A 20498-nucleotide genomic window follows, 5' to 3' on the forward strand; every position below is an offset into this window, starting at 1 on the left:
TCCAGATGAAACCGCAAGGCTTTGAGCAAAAGGAGTTTTTCGTGACCATTTAAGGCCATGGAGGTGGTAAGTACTGATCGTAAAGAGTCCACAAAGAATCGGCTGGTAAACGAAATCCCAGAAAACAAGTCACTAAGACACACACCACTTGTCGTCCCAAATTGAATGGATACAGTTCTTGTAATAATCGATGGTAATGATCCACAGTTTGAATATGGTCATTGAGTTCCTTCCACGGAATCTGTTGGATGACATGTGACATAAGTCGTGGCATGGCAGCCTGTTTTTATAGTCTCTTTGTTTCGGAAACAATACACGTACTTTCTAGCCAGAGATCTTCGTTCTCCAGTAGGGAATCTAAATCTTGCATACTGTAACCGAAACTTCAGAGTTCGTTTAGAAGTTTCCTCTTCCTCTAAGTAGATTCCACGTAAAATATGTTGATAATCCTTTAACTTGTCTTCCTCAATGTATTGCTGCAGGTGAATCTCGAAGTAACCAAAATAATGAACATTTCGATCATTCACTAACTCAAAGTGTTGAACAAGGTCTGACCACTGAAACAATTTCTGACGAATCAGTTCTCTTATACCATTCAGGTACCAGTGGTTAAAGAACTGGTGACGTAACGGATGCAATTGTTCTTTACGTTTGACTTGTATTTTCACCAGCTCTCGGTAAATGCGTTCTCTCAACTCCACAGGCAAAGCACGAATGTTCTCTAGCAAAGTATCCATGAATAGGTCATACTAAATCCTCTTTGGTCTGACACAAGAAATGTACTCTTTGCACAAACATGGTTTCACTTCAGTGTCAAATTTAAATCGTTGAGTCACTAATCTACACATTACAATTCGTTCAGAAGTTTCCTCTTTCACTAAGTTGACATTGTGTTCAAGATGTTGGTAATTCGTTAACTCTTCCTCTGGAATTCGATGCAGTACGTTTACAATGATGTAGGTAGAATCGTCCATACCAAACCAATCCTTTTTAAAACTAGAGGATCGTTGATCAATGTCTGTCCGATGGAACACTTTCAATTGAATCAATCCTTGTATAGCCTTCAGGTACCAGTGGTTCAAACACCGGTGACGTAACGGATGCAATTGTTCTTTACGTTTCACTTGTATTTTGACCAGCTCTCGGTAAATGCGTTCTCTCAACTCCACAGGCAAAGCACGAATGTTCTCTTGTAAATGTATCCATGAACAGATTATTATGGTAAGAAGTTACTTCAATGTCTCGGTCCCACTAAGGGTAAGTAATGACAATTCGGTGACCATCGAGCATGTTCTACGTAGGCCGAATCTTGCGGTTCCCAGTGGTGAAGTGTCACATCGCAACTGAAGCACCTGACTTTATCTCCTTCGCCCAAGTAGAAAAATCCGGCTCTGGCTAATTCTTCGGGGGTCGGTCCTCCCAGATACTTTGGCCATTTTCCTTTGAACGATTGAAGACGATTTTCAAAGTCGCAGTATTCCGACAAACGCACAGGAAACGAATATTCGTTTTTCACAGGTTCGTTTCGATGAGGGTTGAGTGACATGGGTAGGAGTTTGCTCAAGGCTGGATGACATCCGTAGGGGGGTAGACGTGAAGGTGAACATTCCCCTTTAAAACGAAACCCAGTAAAATGTCCAAGAGGACGAGCGGCATCACTTTCGCATCCGACAGGTTTGACACGCACAGCATCACTTTCCATGATAGGGGTAGGGGTACTAAAGTTCCCATGATGCTTTCCGGCATCGCTCAGGTCACAACGTACAGCATCGTATCCATCGCAAGGCTCACAATCGCACTCGTCTGCAAACTCCGTTACGCAATTACAATGGTAACCACATGGACAATCGCAGTTTCCTTCCGGACATTTTCCGTCGCAATGCATGGGTCTTATCCATCCAATATTAGTCACACTAGAGGAAGATACAACTTTTTTACAATCCCCAAACTGGAACGATGTCTCTTTCAAAGTATTCATCTTGTTTGCTCGGTCTTGGTAGTCACAATGAACTATCGATCTTGCCTAGGGTTCCTTTTTATATACAGACCAATACCGACGTGACCGTACGGTAAGGTGAAATGATTGGGAAGTCGAACTCGCTTCTGGTACACGATTTGATAAAGTTTTTCCAAAGGTCGACTGACGATGTGGTGAGTGGGTAAACGTACAATCTTGTTCGGTTGGTAAGTGGTCACTTTAAAGTTTCCATCCTCTTCCGATTGCAAGGCTTCTTTCAATACCCCAAAGTTGACCACACGACTGGTACGATGATTCAGAGTCAGTCCTTTCACTTTGCACGTCGTGTGCACTTCTCCTTGTTTGTCCCGGTATTCGTAGCCGTAATTTTTGGGACCGCCACTGACGAAACTTAGAATCTTGTCGTCGGGATGCTCGTCTGTCCAGGCTCCTAAACGGTCTCCTTCGATGTCAGGGTGATGTTGAATCGGGTGATGGATGTAAATGCAACTGTCCGTGTCAAAGTACAGGACGCGTTCTTCTAACAGTTCTAAAGCTTCGTACAATTTTAAGCGAGCATGGGCTGTCACGTAAGCCGCAATGATGACATTTCCAAAAGGGTCGTCTTGTACAAAGTCCAGATCTTCTTCGTAATTGACTAAGATCAAATCCTCGCGAACGACGTTAACGTGTTTCATGTATTTGGTTTTGTCGTGAATCATCTGAAAGTAGCGGGAAGGTTCTGTCAAATATTCCGTCTTGGGTAAACACGGGCGTTGTGCCATTTTACCCCACAAGCAATTTAACATCACTTTGGCAAACGATCGCCTGCCTTCGTTTTTCTCGATGTGGTCTAAAGTGATGCCTTCTTGTTCGTAGTATTTCTCTTTGAATTGTATTTGGTCTTCGGGAGTGTGACACCAGGACGGATAGCCGCTGGCTTCTTGCTTCAGTTTCAAAAAGGCATCCACGTAGTCTGCGAAAATGCTTTTCTGAGTAGGGTCACCCTTGTGGTATTGTTGTGTCTTGGGAAAGTGGCAAATTTCGTACACTTCTAACAGTTGGTATCCCATGTCCATAGCTTTGAACAATTCTACGCTGACCCAGGTTCCCGTCAAGGCCCGTTCTTCCTGGCTGTGATGACAAGGCTGGTCTTGGTTGCACGTTCCGGCACAAGTACGGCACAAAGGAAACATCAGTTTGCCTTGACAATGGTGAGGTAAGACGGGATGGTATAGGTTCGTGGGAGGCAAAACTTTACACTTGATCAAGCCTTCGTATTGTCGAATGTTGACCAGGTCGATGTGTTCCGTGAACAATTGCGGGTGCCCTACAGGAAAGCGACAATATTTGCACACGTAGGGATACAGCGAACACACGTCCAAGTACTTGATTTCTTCTCCGTTCTCTTCGTCGGCTTGGTACAGCAAACAGGTGGCATTGGTCCTTCCTCCGTACAAACTATCCCTCGGGTTCAGGGGGTCCATCAGCTTGTAACTTTCCACGACACGTTTAAACTCGGGATCGATTTTCAAACGGTGATCGTATTCGTGTTCCCACATTTCCACCACTTGGTATCCTTGCTGTTCTAACTTTAGGCGTCGCTGACAAGTGTCCTGGTACAAGTCTTCCATGGTTCGTTGTAAAAACTGATTTTTAGTGCCATTGTCAGGATAACAAACGGGACATCCGTGAAATAAGCAACCGTTAAACTCGTACACGATCTTGGGGTTTTCTAAGTCCCAGCCATCGACCGAATACGTTCCGATGGTCTTTTCGCCCCCTCCGTTGCGGGCATGCTGAATCCACTTGTCTTCCTTGTCGCACAAGTAATGTAACCAACGTAGGGCTTTGACCGAGTATTGACGCTTGACATAGTGGGTCGTTTGAGGACTGATGACAGCCACGGTGTTTTCAGGCATGAATCGTTGTCGATACACTAAGGAACACGCTTTGGCAATGGTGCAAGCTTCTTTCAAAGGATCGACCCCTCCGTGTTCCATGAACAGTTCTCGAAATTTTCCACAGCAACGCCGTAAAATGTCCACGTCGGAACGACAATACTTTAGCATTTCTTCCTGAAAGTCGAAAGGGTCCGAGGCGTGAGCCTGGTACCAAGCGTAGAAAGCTTCTCGTTGTTCGGTACGCATGTTGTCGGGGTCGTAATAGTGAGCCTCAGGTAAATGGGGTAGAACGGCGTGTTGATTGGCTTCCGTATTGAAAAAGTGTGGAAAGTACCCTTTAGCCATTTCTGTCATTCCAAACGTTTTAGGCATTCGACTCAAAGGCATGGCCAAATAGCTCATCGAATCTTTAAACTGTACTTGTCCCACTTGCATGAAAATGATTTTGGCTCCGTTCAAAGTCACTTTAGGACGTTCGGTGCCATGTTCCGTATAGTATCTGAGAAGAAACTGTCCATCGTATCCGGAGAAATTGTGAGCCATCACCGTGGCATGACGATGACAATCTCCGTAAAGTCCGATGTCCTCTTGGCTCCACGTCTTGTCGATGGGGTCTAAGACCCATTGGGCAAAATCGGCTAACGTGTTTGGCCCCCGAAAGATTTTTTCACGCCCTCCAGGAATCTTGCTGCAGTGAGGGCAATGACTGAAGATAGGTTCTTGAATGCACTTCTCGCACGCTCGATGAGCCACGCAGAAATTAGGAATGTGAATGCCAGTCTCTTGCATGCATTCGAAATCGAAAAAGATGAAATTGCCTTTCTTCTTGTGACCGTCCTCTTTCTCTGGTGGGGGTTGGTATTTTTGCATGTAATATTGGTGTTCCAAGTCCACGATGTGGTGACAAATGTGACATTTCTTTTTTCCTGAACATACGTGTGCCTTGGTACTATTGGTACGTATGCCTTGTCCACACGTAGGGCACAATCTCAGGAGTTGACAAGCACATTTCTTCTGTGAACCTTGCGTTTTCAGATGTTGTTGGTAACAGGTAGGGCTGACAAACGTGCGCAGACAAGTTGAACAAGGCACTGGTTCTTCGCTCAGACAGGGTGAAGAGGCCAAACATCCTGAGCATTTCGATCCACAATGCTTGTGTTGCTCTCGATTATTATAACCATGGTCACATTTCTCACAGTAATAACCGTATCCCAGGAATCCGGTGATACTGGTAATGGTATCGAAATGGTCATCGTGATGATAAACGTGAATGTATTTTCCGTCCTTAAAATCTTGCCCTCGAAACAACAGAGGTCCGCGCACTTCTTGAGGGTGCACTTTCAAGGTGTATCGTGGAGCTAGGGCATCTTGCAATTTTTGCATCTCAGGAATGCCACAGGGTGTGTCTTTGGACATGCCAGCTTTTCGTAACAGGAGTTCTGCTTCACTTCGTTGTTTGGCTCGGTCCGATTGTCGAATGTTCTCCCAGTCTCTTTTCCATTCTACCGTGTCGTTCTTGTTGGCATAGGTTCGTCCCACCACGATGGCACGGGCTAAACACATCTGGTCATGAGGATTGTGAATTTGGACAAGGCTACGCTTAATGCTGCGAAGGTCGTTCACCAATAACATCTTTTTGCGTCCGGTCCCTTGAGGAGGAGAGACGTGGGTCATGTCCAATGTGGCTTTTCCATCGGTGATGTCAAACTGGTCATTAGATTGTTGCACGTGTTGAATCTTGTCCATGACTTTGGAAGCGGTCAATTCTGCAGGGGTGCTAAACTCGATCCAAACAAGGGATTTCAAACCGTCGTGTTGTATGGAAAGTCTGAAGCGATCGTCTTCTTTGGGTTGACATTGTCGCTTAAGTGCAGTGAGCAGAGAATCCCACACTCCGGTGATGAACCCTTCTGCTTTCTCTAACGGTACTTCGGACTTGAAATCTTTAAACTTCACCGTGTATTTGTAAGCCGTGGTTCTAAATTTTCTAGAGGAGCGCTTTTCCGTCTCTCGAATAGAATAGTATTTTTCAGGATTGACTAAGGGTGGTGAACTTGGTTTAGAGGTTTCAAATTCTGGTTCACTCATGTCCTCTTCAAAATCACTGGCATGAATTTGTGCCAATATTTCAGCCCTGGTACGAGGCGATAGATCACGTTTCTGCCTCTTACTTTCTTCTTCTTCTTTCTTCTCGAATGAATGGGATCGTTTCATCTTGAAAGCAAAAAGTCAAATGACTCAAGTTCAAACACCATGAACTACTTTATAGCCATAGCAGACCAGCGTATATAAAAGGGTGTGTGTCTTGTCCTTTCACTATTCATTTCACTCTCAAGCCGAGCACAACGATGGAAGAGACTAACCAGATGGAACGTTTCGTCAGAGCTTTGCGAGGGGTCATTAGAAAATTCTCTTCAGACCAGCCTACGGACTACTCTCCTTCCTTTCGAGATAAAAGTCAAGATACTTGCTATATCTGTCAGAAGAAAGGGCATTGGTCTTCAGAGTGTCCAGACCGTCAAAAAACAGGAGCTAAAAAAGACAAAAGTAAAGATACCTGTTATTATTGTAAAGAAAAAGGACATTGGTCTCCAGATTGCCCAAAAAAGAAACAAGAGGAGTCAGAAGAAAAGAAGGATTCTTCAGAAGAAGAGAGGGATTCTTCAGAGGAAGAGAGGGATTCTTCTGAGGAAGAAAGAAGACAGGTGAAGAAAAAGAAACAGGAGAAAAAAAGAAGAAGGGAAGAAAGCGAGGAGGAAGAAGAGGAAAAGAGTGTGACGGTGAAGAAATTCAAAAAACAGAGAGACTAAACAAGGAGAAAAGAAGAAATCAATGAACTTTTTATTAAAGTGTTGTGTTGTGAATTGTGAATTGGATTGTAAAAAATGGAGAAAAGAATAAATGAATGATATAAGGTAAGAGTCTTTGAGTTTTGATTTTAAAATAAGAAGCTACACTCACGCACTCATACACAGACACGTACTATAAGGGTAAAAATGGGTGGGGTTTATTTTTGAGTTATTGGTAAATTGAAATTGTATTTCTTTTCGAGAAATGTGGGTGGCCCTGAAAAGGGCCTTTTTTCTTTATGGTGCAGGGGTGAGTTTAAGCAATCAATTTTAACTGCCTTAAGCCTTTGCCACGGCCAAGACCTACTTCTGGACTGCGTAATGATGATAATGATTGGGTTGAAATCACTAAGGGTGGTACGGTAGGCTTAGTCACAGGGTTGACGTGTTTAGCTCGGGAAGGTCGTATTCTCTTCGGTCGTGATAAAGAAGTCTGACACATTTGTTTCAGACTTCTTAACTCCGCTAAAATGTCCAACAGTACCGTGACCGTTTGATTTTCACCCTCTTGTTTCTTTGCTGCTACTTCTTCTTGCTGTTGTTTTTTTCTTACCTCTTCTTCTTGTTGCTGTTGCTGTAAGAGAAAAGCCTGTTCCGCTTCCTTTTGTCGTTGTATAAATTTCTCCAATTCTTCTTTCTGTCTCTGTCTAAAATTCTCCACTTGCGGTAATGAAGAAGGTAACGAAGGTTCCGGAACAAATTCTTGCGAGGAGAGAAAATCGACAAAATCCCAATTCACCTCTTCTGAAAGTAAGTCCGGGTTCCCTTGGGCGGTCTCCCCTGCTGGTGCACCCCATTGGATCGTTTTCTGAGTTTCCGTCATGTTGAATCACTGTCGCATAGATTGACTGCACACAAGCGCTAGCGAATCTATATAGACTACGTGACGTCACAGACTGCTCTCTTCGGATTGGATGCGGGCTGACTGAATTATGTAACGCGTGTTCGGATTGGTGAATGAACTCAATCCGTTTCAATCCTTTCTGTCCCTATAAATAAGCGCAGTTCACTGCATTGATTCACCTATTGTAGGAGCCTCAACATGTGGACCGACGTTGAATCTTCAACCCTTGTGTCAACAATGATGTTCAGGACGGACATGCTCATGTATGTCCGATCCAAGTGGACCGTTGTCCACAGGACCAGCAGCAGCCTGTGGATAAGAAGAGTCTATATAGAGAGACAAGGTTGCCTCAAGAGGACTCTGATGTACGGCCCTGCTGTAAGACGAAGTTTGAGGACAAGAAGATGTCGCAAATGCCCTTTATGTTAAGGGCATATTAACATAAACCAAAGGCCCTTTTCAGGGCCAGCCATATTTCTCGAAAAGAGATAGTCTTTGAATTGCCTACCCCTTTTTTTTATTTTATTTTTTATTTTTTTTAAAAAAAAAAAATAGAGACCCTCCCTGTTTCAATTTTACATAGACCCTATACAGTCCCAAGGGTTTATGTCCATGTTAAATTTACATAGACCCTATATTGTCCCAGGGTTTTTGGCCATGTTAATTCCCATAGACCCTATATGTTCCCACGATTTTTCTCCATGTTAAATTTACATAGACCCTATATGTTCCCAAGGGTATTTGTAATGATAAATCCCATAGACCCTATAAGATCCCCATTAACTACTCACAAGTCTATCATAGCTATAGTTATCAAAAGTCCCCATCCAAAGCCATCTTGTGCTATTTTCTAAAGATTTCATACATTTTATTCTTAAAGAACTTTCAATATTTGACCAAAAGTGTTCAGCATACATTTGTTTTCCTACATCAAACTAGTATAGTTCATAAATGCCGCCCACATGTATGCGTTTCTATGGAAACACTGTGAGGCTATTCTTTCCTTTAGGTATCACGGTACCAATTGTTTTTCCATATACCTCAATGCTAATGTTTTGTGAAATAAATATACTTTCTGTCCTACTTGGGCATGCATGTCACACGCTGTCATATAGAACAATGCTAGATTGTCAATTTGACAATGACATAACCAGGTACTCCATTGCATTTAAGAGAGATAACTCTACTGGAACTAGACAGAGGTAAGAGTTATCTAGTCACAACAAGCACATTTTCAGGCATGTGTACCATATTTTAAAAAAATCATAAAAAATACAAAATATGATCTAGATAGAAATTAACACAAACTCACATGTTGCCAAGAGGCTCAACTTTTTTTTAAGCCAAACAGAAAGTACAAGTCTTACATAATGCACCAATCACAGCTAGTTTTGTTCTTTAATTCTGAATACAATGTTCCATACACCTTAAGCTCCGCCCACCTGGACTTGCGCAATTGGTACCGTTATACCATATACGTACAGATCATGACAACACAACAAGGTTCGAAAGGTCTGGGTCTAATAAGTATAGCATATACGTACAGATCAGGACAGAACAACTTTGGATAGGCGTCGGAGAAACTTGTTGCTGATTTTAGTCAAATTTCTGTTCTGCCTACCTTAAAAAACTAATATACAGTTTATAAATAAATATTTTTAAAAGTAGATTTTCATCGTAAAACTGATTCTCACCCAGTTCATCAACATCAGCGCTGAACAAAATGTATGCTATAATTATTAAACTTCACTGATCGCATTGCCTCCCTAGATACAGGCTCTGCTTAAATGCGTGCCTCAGCTATCGCGATACAACACGAACACCAATACTGTACAAGTGTACAAATGCATGCCTGACCATATCGCGATACAACGCGAGCACCAATACTGTACAAGTTTACAAATGCATGCCTGGTCCTATCGCGATACAACACGAACACCAATACTGTACAAGTGTACACACGGATTGGTCTTTGAAATGGAAATAACAGATGTATGTGTCATACATGCTCCGAATTTGCAACGAACAACGAAAAACTGCTTTTTTCTATTAAAAAATTTATTGAAATGACCATAAAATTTGAAGAAAATAAAACATTACGTGGTTAAACTTTGACGATTCAAAAATATAATCAAGTGATTGCGAGTAGTGTATACTCATGATTTTGTTTCAGGTATAATAATATCACAGGTGATCACATCATTTTAAATTCATACAAAATGCGTGAAAGGTTTCACCGATTATTGCTAATTATGGCGGCCTTGCAAAAGCCACCTGCCTTAAGTAGAAATGAGGCTAAAAAGCGACACAAGAATATATCGACGTATATCTATCAAGATGCAATGCAATGCCAACTACTAATATCACGACAATGACCCCACCCACCCTACCCAGAGTATATAATTACAGGCACAACAGCGGTACCCACATTCGGGTATTACCAATCTCACTAAGGGAACACACATAAATTGTGACCTGACAGACACGTGATTTGCTAACATGCATAAGAAGTCTCTTATCATAATAACACTACCCTAGGTCCCCTGGTGCCTAAATGGTAAAATATGGTTCTATGTATAATGTCATTGCCCCGAAAGATTAGATTTCATTTAAGCCGTTCATCGGTATGATTTGTTCTATCTGCGGATAGCTTTCGTGGAGTCTGTTGATTGTATAATCGTAAGAGGCTAATGTAGTCGACAGCGTAACTAGCACTCGTGTTTAACAATTATTTTTGTTGCACATATACACTTGTGCAGAAGGATTGAAACTGCCCAACGTTGAAACAGTACAAATAACGGGATGATAGGCTCAGAGTATGCAAACCACGCAGATCTCTCTCTCTCTCTCTCTCTCTCTCTCTCTCTCACACATTGGGAGTGCAGTATATCCATCGGACAAAACGAGTTCATATTTTCCCATACAAATGCAGTATCCTTTTTATTATATGCTAATTTTTGTTATTTTGCCTAAGGTTCAATTATATAAACAAAATGCACTACAAAAAACAAAGTAAATGAATGCATGCCGTATTCAAAACTAAATACACAAGCGCACATTCATCATTACACAACAACGATGCGCGCATAACTCCGCCCAGATAAATTTGAACTTTTCGCGCGCTGGACATACGTTTCGAAAGAAAATGGCATTTTTGTCTACTTAAAATTGAAATTTGGAGTCATATTGAGAAGCGTGTTGACATCTGCAAGTGCGTTTGTTCTGTCATTGTCTGTTTGAAATAATAATGTGGGGAAAATATGAAGTCTTTCAGTTGCAATTATCGAAAAGACGCTATTGAATTTAATGTTTATTTCATTTTGAGTGCAGTAAGGATGATATAATTGCACATGGAATATGGTCTAAATTACATTACAATTTCCAAATGTGTAATTAAACTTGAGAACTCCAGACATGGCTCATGTAATTCGGATTTGCACAATTAAGAAAGTACATTTTGAGGAATTTCAGGATGTAAAACTGTAAGTATATTTTTTGTCATGCTTATTACCAGCTAAAAACGACACTTCATGCCTTGTCACTTGTATGTTATTTGTAAGGACCCTTTCTTGCGTCTACTGTATACCTAGCTCAAATCCGAAACATTGTATCAAAAATTTAATGCGGAATCTGCCAAAGCAGCTGGTATGTGGCAGTCCACCAAACATCTGCTTTAGTTCATTCAGAAACAAAATTCACCTACCAAAACGTAGAGCACCTACTACGCGAGTGTACATGATTTGTTTACAAATCAAAAGTACTGGCGTCTGCGTCCTTTTTCTTGTGTACAAGAGAAAGTAGCTTCTTTATGCACGTGGATGCAGTATGGAGGTGTGCAATATCGTAAAATACTGAACGATTCTGATAATGTAAAGTTAACAGAAAAAAATGAGCATATAATAAGTAAAAAATGTACCTCTCTTTATCCCTCATACACGTTCAACGAGGTTTATTTTCATGTATGTCATATGTCTTAGCAACGTCAAGAATCCGATTTTGTAAAGTAGCCTTGGGTCGAAAAGTCTAAGCTATTAAACTAAAGCCCAAGCACGACAATATTGTAGAAAACTAAACGGAGACATTATTGTACGTTAGAATGGATGGTATATGATTTCAATATGTAACTAAAGAAATATTGGAAATTTTGACATCACGTCATCCCTAGCATTCAATCAATCAAAGACGGCTAGATGACCCGTTCAAGTACGTGAGTGACTCAGTTTTTATCCTTTTTAGTCCTTTGTCTTTGAAAGTGAAGAAATTCCTTCCAATAGCATGGTGAAATTTATTCTCAAGATTTTCCAAGATACACTTTAAGAAACTATATGATGACGAAATTAGGCATTCGTAAGGCAAGATAAAGGATAAGACCTGAGTAAACCAAATGTTTTCCCCTACCGGAACCGGGCGTCAAGAATGTTGTAGCGCATATGTCGAAATTATCAGTTCATGTGTATTCAGTATCCTACAACATGAATAGAGGAAAACATACAGAATTTAGTCTTAATAATGTCATTGTGTCTCGTTATGTTTTACCCTTTACCATTTGCCAAAGAATTGGTTATAAGCAGCATGTAGCTAATTGGGGGGGTGGGGGTGGTCAATAAAACTACAAAGAAATTTTAAAGATTGTGGGTAGTTGACTGAATTAAATATGCGGACAAATTTTATGACAGGAAGTGCTTTTCCCACCCATGGCCTTATGCTAAAGCTTTTCATGGAGTGGGAAGTGATGGTGATTTGTAGAAATAAATTTTTTAGGGTGACCCTTTTTACCGATCCACCCTATTAAGCGGACGAATTCTTTATCATAGTTAAGAGTATCGAATGGGTAAAAGAAAATGTGCAGAAAACTTTCATGATTATAACAACAAAAAAAGTTAAACTGACACTGTCTTTCAACATCCTGCGCGTGTGATGATTTTATTTTTAAGATATCTCTATTATTTAAGATAATGCGAGCAGGATCACAGATATACCATAGAAATAAAAGATAACACGATATGTGTGCTTCAGGTATCATTACTTTTGTTGATTTCCTTTAAATGTGATATTTCTTTCCTAACTGTGGAATAAGATAATGCCACGTTTTTGCGCAAAATCTGTAATGAACCCGTATTCCCTCTGCTAGAAACAATTAAAATATCCACAATTTATATCTGTTTACAAATAACCTGAACAAACTCAAAACAACTCTCATTGGAAAGGATGATTTCGAAATAGTGAAGGTAAATGTTTAATATATATTTCTTTTCATACAATTTACCCTTTTGTTCAGTCAACTAAAGGATGTAGTGGACGACAGTCCTCATCAGCCCCCTCCCCTTTGTGGCTATGCGCAAGAATTTTTGACAAATTTGTTATTGTGTTCAGCAACTGAGGTAAATGCATTCACTAAAGAGAACAGTTTCCATATTTGACATGTTACAAAGAGTTATCTTCTCTAATCTAAACTACTTCATTTCAGAGATGTAATATTCTACCGAAACAACTATCAACGTTGGACACATAATCAAAAAGTAGAAACATCTTTATTTGTGGAGCAAATTCTCAAAAAAACTACAAGGGAAGACTGGCTTGTTGATGGATCGTCCAAAAATCGAGATGGTTCATGAAGAGAATGAAGAAGATACTAGATGCGGGATCGGAGGATGCAGACCGAAATGCCTCCAGATTTTTGCCAAGATGGCCGCCTTTGTTGGGGTGTACAGCATTTCAAGTCTCCTGACCTCTACACTCAATATTTATATCGCCTCGCAGATCACTACGCTGGAGAAGCAGTTTGGATTAAGCAGTGCTCAGACTGGTTTCCTTCTAAGCTGTAACGATATCGGCTACCTTTCTACAACACTTTTTGCCAGTTATCTAGCCAGAAGAGTCCATATTCCCAGGATACTTTTTGCAAGTACTGTGTTCTACGGTGTCGCTGGAATTGTGGCATCTACCGCATATTTCGTTTCAAAAGGCTCTCTGAGGAGAAATACTAGGTCATCTCCGAGTTCAGAATTTTTCAACATCTCTTTAAATAACAGTTCTGCATCTACAAACACTTTCCAATATGACAATAAGACACCAGAGAAAGGTATGAATTTTCTCCCATTTCCTGTACCGATGTGTTCCAGCGACCCAATGAATTCAGGACTAAACTGTACCGACAACATTGGGAAATTCTCCATCGGACTCCCAAATGAGTACACCCTGACAGTCATGGTCCTTATAGGTGTCGGAATGATACTACAAGGGGTAGGAAAGGCCCCCAGATATCCAATGATAGCCTCATACATAGACGACAATGTCAAGCAAACCAAGACGCCAATGTTTGTCGGTGAGTTTCGTTCCCAGGGTATTGTTCTTGATACTGAACTGTGATGGGAATGTGGAAGTAAACGTAATGAGCATGACAGTTTTATATCAATCTGTCTGACGTAAAAGAAAGCGATTTAAAATAAATTGTTATTTTGCATAACGAGAAAAGTATTTTGACTTGGATATGAAACGTGGTAGAATAAGTACGTGTCCACAAAGCTGACTTCCCCTTATAATTCTCACATAAAGTGGTATTCCGTTTCATTTCATTTTGATACCATTCTGGTGGTTACAAAACAAGCTTGATGTTAAAATCCGGAAAGTGATTGGTTTGTTTAATTTTCTGACTAGTCCAAGAATAAATAACGTATTTAGAATATACAATATACACTTGTCCAAGAATAAATAATGTATTTAGAATATACAATATACACTTGTCCAAGAATAAATAATGTATTTAGAATATACAATATAGACTGGTCCAAGAATAACTAATGTATTTACAATATACAAGATAGACTGGTCCAAGAATAAACAATGTATTTAGAATATACAAGATAGACTGGTCCAAGAATAAATAATGTATTTAGAATATACAAGATAGACTGGTCCAAGAATAAATAATGTATTTAGAATATACAATATAGACTTGTCCAAGATTAAATAATGTATTTAGAATATACAATATTGATTTCATCTGCTTGATAATTAGTACATGTAATTTAATCCGCATTCAGTCAAAAAGTCAACGCTTTGAGATCAGAACATTCCGGTATTACCATAATACGATCTGTGTCAATTGATTGATTGATTGATTGACTGATTGATTGATTGATTGATTGATTTGTGCCTATAATTTTATATTTAACAGGAATCACAACAGGAATTGGTATATTTGGTCCCGCAATAGCTTTTGCTTGTGGTGGCCTTTTCAGCAACATCTATGTCACATTGGAGGGTATATACGTACACAAAATATATATATATATATCTCTCTCTCTCTGGATCTGCCTCTCTCTCTGTATCTGACTATTTGTCTCTGTCTCTGTCTCTGTCTGTCTCTGTCTCTCTCTCTCTCTCTGTCTCTTTGTGTCTTTATCTGTGTCTTTGTCTCTCTCTATCTCTCTGTCTCTCTCTGTGTCTCTGTCTCTGTCTCTCTGTCTCTGTCTGTCCCTCTGTCTCTCTATATATCTCTCTCTCTGTCTCTGTCTGTCTCTCTGTCTATCTCTCTCTCTATGTATCTCTCTGTCTCTCTCTATTTGTCTCTCTCTCTATCTCTCTCTGTATCTCTGTGTCTCTGTCTCTGTCTCTCTCTGTCTCTCTATCTCTCTCTGTGTCTCTCTCTCTCTGTCTCTGTCTCTCTCTCTCTCTCTCTCTCTCTCTCTCTCTCATTGACGTTATGTCAATGACTCTCTTGTTTCTTTGTCAATATCATATACTATAATGGAATTATTTATCAGCATAATTGGAATTCTACAAGGGAATACAAATGCAATTAATGTGATGATAGATTTGCCTACGTATTCCCTGACATTGCAATTCCTGACCATTAACGTGCGTATTCCGTAACATTGCAATGAAAGTTTCACTATGCACGTATTAACTTCAAATTGATTTACAATAGATACTGGAATGACACCTACCCACCCTGAATGGATAGGGGCCTGGTGGCTGGGTTTCGTGGTTTTTGGCGTGCTATCCTTAATATCAGCCATACCTCTACTCTTCTTCCCAAGGAGGATGAAAAGGACTTCCCCACTCAAAGAATGGCAAAAACCACAGAGAGAAAAGGCAAAACCATTTCGTTTTAAAGATACAGTGAAAGGTAAACAGCGTCAGCAAACGCATTATGATGAGACATTATCCTAACGTCAGTTCGTGATAGAATGCATTATGATGAGACATTATCTTGGCGTCAGTACGTGATAGAATGCATTATGATGAGACATTATCCTCACGTCAGTTCGTGCTAAAATGCTAAGAGCGTTCATGTTCGACGTTAGATATATTTAGATTAAAACGTTGCACAGACATTATCCTCTCACGTAAGTTCATTACAGAATGCAAAGTTAGTTCATGTTCGACATTAGACATGCTTCGATTAAAACGTTACACATACATTATCCTCGTGTCAGCTCATGATATAATGGAAAGAACGTTCATGTTCGATAATATATATATTTCGACTGAAACGTCACACAGACATTATCCTCACGTCAGTTCATGACGGAATGCAATGTGCGTTCATGTTCGATATTAGATATATTTCGACTGAAACGTCACACGGACATTATCATCACGTCAGTTCATGACGGAATGCAATGTGCGTTCATGTTCGACATTAAATATGTTTCGATTAAACATTACATATAAATAATCCTCACACGACAGTTCATGGCAGAATGTATAGAGCGTTCATGTTCGAAATTAGATATGTTTCGACTAAAATGTTTCTCAGACATTATCCACACCTCAGTTCATGAAAGAATGCGAAGGGCGTTCATGTTCGACATTATATATTTTTCGATTAAAACGTTACACAGACATTGTTTTCACCCTATATTTCATGGTATAGTGAAATATGCGTTCACGTTTACCATTAGATGTTATTCAATTAAAACGCAAACAAGTGAATCGCTATTTTATATAATTTTATTATAAATTTCTAAATTTATTTTACAAAGGTCATCCAATCATTCAGCATGAGTAAGTCACTGATAACAGTCTCAAGTCACGTGTTCTGCATTCTCGACTTGACTTCTTTTTGTAATATGTTGTTTTATGAGACGTGAACTCTTTGTGTTTTAAGAAATCCACCTAGAGTTCTTCAGCTGAGACCTCAAAAATAATTTGGAATGTTTAACATCAATCACGTGATTATAGCACGTGAGTCAGTTTAATGCTCTCTGGTTTAAATAATAATAATAATAATAATAATAATAATAATAATAACAATAAAAGTGAGGACTTTTATAGCGCCTAATCTTTAGAAGCTCTAAGCGCTTTACACCTTTAAACAACACCTATAAGATAAGAAACATACTCATATTAATACAAAAACAAACAACATGAAATTAGAAAAAACATTAAAAATTAAATAAAAAAACATGGTGAGAATATTCCAATTAGGAAACATTATTAGGTCTTTAAGTTTGTTCTTGCTGTCGAAATAAGTGAGTTTTGAGAACCCTCGTGAATGTGATCACTGTGTCTTTGTGTCTAAGTTCAGTGGGCAATTCATTCCACGTTGCTGGGCCCTGGTATGCAAAAGAACGCTGTCCATATGACATTGTTTTCATACTTGAAATAATGAGTATACGATTGTCAGAAGAGGAGCGTAAGTATCTTGCTGGTGTGTACACATGGGTGACGTTAGATAGGTATGTTGGACTAGAGACCGACAGTGAAACGTAGCACAGAGAGCAAATTTTGTGTTTGATTCTGGATCGAATGGATAGCCAGTGTAGGGTACTGAGCAGCGGGGATGTGTGCTCTGATCGTGGTACTCTAAAAATACAAACAGCTATAATGTGTTATCGTATCTGCTATGGTTATTTCAATGTTGTTTCTGCAATAAGTTATATGTGATGGAACTTACGAATATATTATGTAACAAATATACCATAAATGCATTTAAAAAATCTATAAATATATCATACCGTAAATGCCGTTAAAAACTATAGATATATCGTGTAACAAATATACCGTAAATGCCGTTAAAAACTCTGTAAATATATAATGTAGCAAATATACCGTAAATGCCGTTAAAAACTCTGTAAATGTATCATGTAACAAATATACCATAAATGTCTTTAAAAACTCTATAAATATAGCGTGTAACAAATATATGTAAATGCCTTTAAAAAGTCTATAAATATATCATGTAACAAATATACCGTAAATGCCGTTAAAAGCTCTAAAAATATATCATATAACAAATGTACCATACATGCATTTAAAAACTCTATAAATATATCATGTAACAATGGCACGTATTTTGGGGTGATTATTTGTAAGTACTTTTTACGTATGTCTTTATCATGAAGTTTTAAGGTATAATTAAAAAATATTTGTTTGAATTTGTTTCTATTTTTTACAAGATGTTGTGAAAATATTCCACCGACTTTCATTAAACTCCATTTTCGTGCTGTTGGTTCTGGGAAACTGCCTGCTGATGTTTAATGTGGCCGGGATGGTGGCATTCTCTAGCAAGTACATGGAAGTGGAGTTCTATGTCCCTACGTGGAAGGCAAACATTCTAATGGGTAAGATCTTAACTATGGGATCATATAGAAATGCTTACTCGACAATAACTACATATTTTAGCAAACTTTTGTAACAATAATTTAGATCGGTTCAAATCGCATCATGCCATGCCAAAGTCTGGAGGTTTTGCGATCATGGCATCTTAAAGGATATATTCATATAGTCATGCTCCGTTGCTATGCGTTTGTTAGTATTTGTTTACAATGGCTACACTACAGGTATGTTACTAAAAAATTTAAACTTCATTACTTCATAACTATTGTAATAACCAGTGTGCTAACTATTTGTAATAACACTAGTGCCAACAATTATATTATATGAACTAATCTTTAAAGATTATAGGATTCAGAAAGAAAAGAAGGCTCGCTATTGTCGTGCATTCCATTGTCAAGCGTCGCTACAGCGTTCATTGTTGTGTATTCAGTTTTCCAAGCTTCATCATTTCATGAATCCTACAAAATATGAATTTCAGTTCTATACAAAATGTCTAAAAGAAGTTTAATAACATGCTTGCAAGGACAAGTAAACTGTAACTATATTATATAGCACGTTTTGGGGCGGATCCAGAAATATCCTTCAGTGAAGCCTAAACGTGGTATGTGGGATAACACCCCCTGGTGGCAGTTGAAGGAGGGAAACCTACAAAAGCTTCTAAACTATTATAATTTCAACCTTCAAACAAAATAGTTTAAGGAAAACTTATTCTAGGAAACAATTTAACGACTGCAGCGAGGGAGGAGGGATGTAAGGTGCGCTAACTCAGTCTCACCCATATCCCTCTGCATCCGCCATTGAGTTTTATAGATCCCATATGAACACGAATTTATGATTCTCTGTATGACAGGCATATCAATCAATTATTAATCATAAATGAAATATGAAAATAATTATAACAAGTAATAATAATCCCTGTTTTATAATGAAATTAAAATGGTACACAATTTCATCTGAATCCTTTCTTCTTTTTCTGTTTCTCTCTCCCTCTCGCACCCCTCCGGTGGCCTAGTGGTTCGAGCGTCCGCATCGGATGCGATACGTCGTGGGTTCGATCCCCGACCGAGTCATACCAAAGACATACAAAAATAGTACTAACAGCTGCCTCGCTTGGTGCTCAGCATTAAGAGGTCAGTGTAAGGACTGGTAGGCCTGGTGTCAGGATAATGTTACTGGTTGGGACATTATGCTATATGTCTGCGGCATGATATCCCAGTGCTAGACATCACTGTAAGCTGCCACATTGCAGACATCGTAGCCTATTTGGCTGACAAATTATTAAAGCTACGTTAAAAGTCCAAATCACGTCACATCACATCACGGCACTCTCTCTCTCGTGCATAAGGAAAAAATATGCAAAAACCTGGAGTGAGAGATTAAAACAAATTGCACTTGACGAAAACATTAAAATATTAAAACCAACAAGAATATGGTTCGTCGTAACGGTATGTTTACACTTTCCTTGGGATCTGTCTCCTGTGTTCATAATATCAATGATGCATAATTCTAATATCCTGTCGATACGATAAGTTTAATTTGTCGGTTGCGAGGTACACATACTGTAACGTATTTAATGCGCTGATGTTGTTCTTAAACCTCTCTCTCTCTCTCTCTCTCTCTCTCTCTCTCTCTGGATTATCGTAGCTAGATACGGGCGATAATACAAGAAAACATGAGCGTTGGCGATTTCGCTTACGTGATGCGACGATGTCTCTGGACCTATTAATGATGGTAAAGTTAAGTTAAACCGTCCAAAAGGAGAGAGAGAGAGAGAGAGAGAGAGAGAGAGAGAGAGCATTTATAATCCGTATAAGTCTTAATTAAGCAGAATAATGAATTAGATCATCTGTAAATATATTAAAATATTTTAATTACCTCTTGTTGGTTCGTCATTTCGCTTAGTTTCTATTCCACGCTAACTTCAATACGCCAGAACGTGAATGCCTGAGAGTTCATGTTCAGTGTACAAAAAGCTAACTGTGTTTGTAGTGCATTACTTTCTTTATTAAAACCAGTTTTCATCTTTAAATGATAAGTGGGTCTTATATTGATTTAATAAATGTGAATAACAAAAGAAACTATTAAAAAAACTATAAACTTATCAATTTGCATATGTGATTGTGAACAACAAGAAAATGCATAGAACTACATTTTGTAGCGGACACACTCGCAATGATGTGAGGAGTTCATTCACTCGGTAAATATGCAGTTGACTGGAGCATATCATAACTCCGTTCAAAGGGCAAATATATGTATTTTGTATGTGATATATATATATATATATATATATATATATATATATATATATATATATATATATATATATATATATATATCACTCGGCAAATAATGTTCCTAAATTTAAAATATATGGATTT

The 20498-nt window shown here is 39.0% G+C and overlaps 1 protein-coding gene across 1 annotated transcript in view; it reads left to right on the forward strand.

The window, feature by feature from the left end:
• The window catches only part of LOC149779712 (solute carrier organic anion transporter family member 2A1-like), a 67444-nt gene that overhangs the window by 37324 nt on the left and 9622 nt on the right, over positions 1-20498 (forward strand). The window contains exons 2-5 of the mRNA XM_089940572.1: positions 13022-13879; positions 14732-14818; positions 15485-15685; positions 17961-18125. Of these exons, the coding sequence (XP_089796698.1) occupies positions 13138-13879; positions 14732-14818; positions 15485-15685; positions 17961-18125 (1195 nt within the window). The 5' untranslated portion in view covers positions 13022-13137. The remainder of the gene's footprint in view (positions 1-13021; positions 13880-14731; positions 14819-15484; positions 15686-17960; positions 18126-20498) is intronic.

Source organism: Sinohyriopsis cumingii, chromosome 17 (genome assembly GCF_028554795.1).
Source record: "Sinohyriopsis cumingii isolate HCF-2022 chromosome 17, ASM2855479v2, whole genome shotgun sequence".
Taxonomy (NCBI): Eukaryota; Metazoa; Mollusca; class Bivalvia; order Unionida; family Unionidae; genus Sinohyriopsis; species Sinohyriopsis cumingii.